The sequence below is a fragment of the Penaeus chinensis genome, chromosome 2 (genome assembly GCF_019202785.1).
Source record: "Penaeus chinensis breed Huanghai No. 1 chromosome 2, ASM1920278v2, whole genome shotgun sequence".
Classification (NCBI taxonomy): Eukaryota; Metazoa; Arthropoda; class Malacostraca; order Decapoda; family Penaeidae; genus Penaeus; species Penaeus chinensis.
Window position 1 is genome coordinate 26,031,856 of NC_061820.1, and position 1,753 is coordinate 26,033,608.

A 1,753-nucleotide genomic window follows, 5' to 3' on the forward strand; every position below is an offset into this window, starting at 1 on the left:
AAAAATATAAATGGATATATATATATATATATATATATGTATATATGTATGTTTACTTATAAATACATATTTATTTATTTGTATATATATATATATATATATATATATCAACAAATGTAACTAAATATATGTATCTAAATGAATATATATGTATCTATGTATCTATCTACATATTATATATATATATAAATATATATATATACACACAAACACACACACACACACACACACACACACACACATATACATATATATATATATATATATATATATATATATATATATATATATATAAACACACACGCACACATGCATGTGTGTATGTACATGCATACGGGTTAATATGCCTAAGTACTCTATAATTAAAAGACACCAACATTCAAATGTGTATGATGAACTGATAAATTATTATCTAACCTATTTACACAATAAAATTACTGCATATAATACAAAAATACTAAATTGCATTTGTCCATCAGTATATGGAATTTCTTGTTTTACCTAAAATAAAACTATAATCATTCCAAAAAGAAAGTTAATCAAAATGAATAGTTTGGTATTTGACTAAATGCCTTTGGAAAATGAATATTCCCGGGTTCAACCATTCTAAATGTCAAAGATTCCATCTTCATCAGCTTCCGTGAGTAAGTCATAAAAACGTTCATTCATGATTTCGTTCTTCCCTGTGGTAAGTTCACTAAGAATAGGCCCCAGCCATTTCGTGATAAATGACCGCCCCAAAGGTTGCATCATTTTGCTGTGGAAGAGTGGAGCTAAAATTTTCCCGAGGCGACAGATAATTTTCCAACCCAAGCTGGATGAGTTTACAGGTTTAGTTATCACCAATGGCATCGTTTGATTCTCCTTTGATAAAGTAATTAGGGAAACAGTCATACCCATCACCACGCCGAATATCCTTGCCTTTTGACATTCCTCTTTGAAAACATCGAACGTCCAGGAGGGGACAGGTGCTCCCAGTTTCGTAGTTATGGCAGTAAACGTAGAGTGATAGTGTTGCAAAATTTCCTCTCGATGCTTCCTTCTGAAGTCAAGCCCAGTGGATGTGTGGATCAAGTACTGAAGGTCTAGGACAGGAGTGTACCACTGTGTGTTGCCCCAGTCGACGAGCATGATGGCGTCGGGGTCGCTCAGCCCGTCCGGTTTGTCTGATCTAAACATGAAGTTATTGTTCCAGTAGTCCCCGTGGCAAAGACATTTAATTTTTTGATTCTGTGGGAGAAGTAGCGACGTGACTCGCTGCTTTACATCAGCCCGGTTGGCAAGTAGTTTCTTTAAAAGCTTTTCGTTGTATTTCTCCTTTACCAAGTGATTTACGCACAGGTCATAAATGGTCATTATAAAGAACGTAAACTGATAAGGAGCTCTCTCTTGGTATATGAAAGGGGGAAACTTGTGTGTAAAATCATGGACTTTGTTATAGGCATAAGACACAGCGTGAACCGTAGCCAACTTTTCAACAGCCATTAATATTTGTTTATGGCTGAGTCCTTTGCTCTTATCGTTGTTCACATATCCGGATAATCTAATGTCCTCCATCACCAACACAAATTCACCTTCCACACACCTGCCATGAACAAAACCTGGAATATCCACTTGGTTACTACCATCACCTCTTTCAGACTGAAACTGGTTCAGAGCGGGTATAACTTCATTGTAGATCATAACCTCCCTTAGTGGTCCATTCGTGGCTTTTCCAATTTCACGCAGAAATCCATTTCCGTGCATGAATTTC

The 1,753-nt window shown here is 35.8% G+C and overlaps 1 protein-coding gene across 1 annotated transcript in view; it reads right to left on the bottom strand.

The window, feature by feature from the left end:
- Positions 1 to 325: 325 nt before the first annotated feature.
- Positions 326 to 1,753, bottom strand: part of LOC125036511 — a 3,830-nt gene continuing 2,402 nt past the window's right edge. The window contains exon 3 of the mRNA XM_047629156.1: positions 326 to 1,753. This exon is cut by the window's right edge and continues 112 nt beyond it. Within this exon, the coding sequence (XP_047485112.1) occupies positions 607 to 1,753 (1,147 nt within the window). The 3' untranslated portion in view covers positions 326 to 606.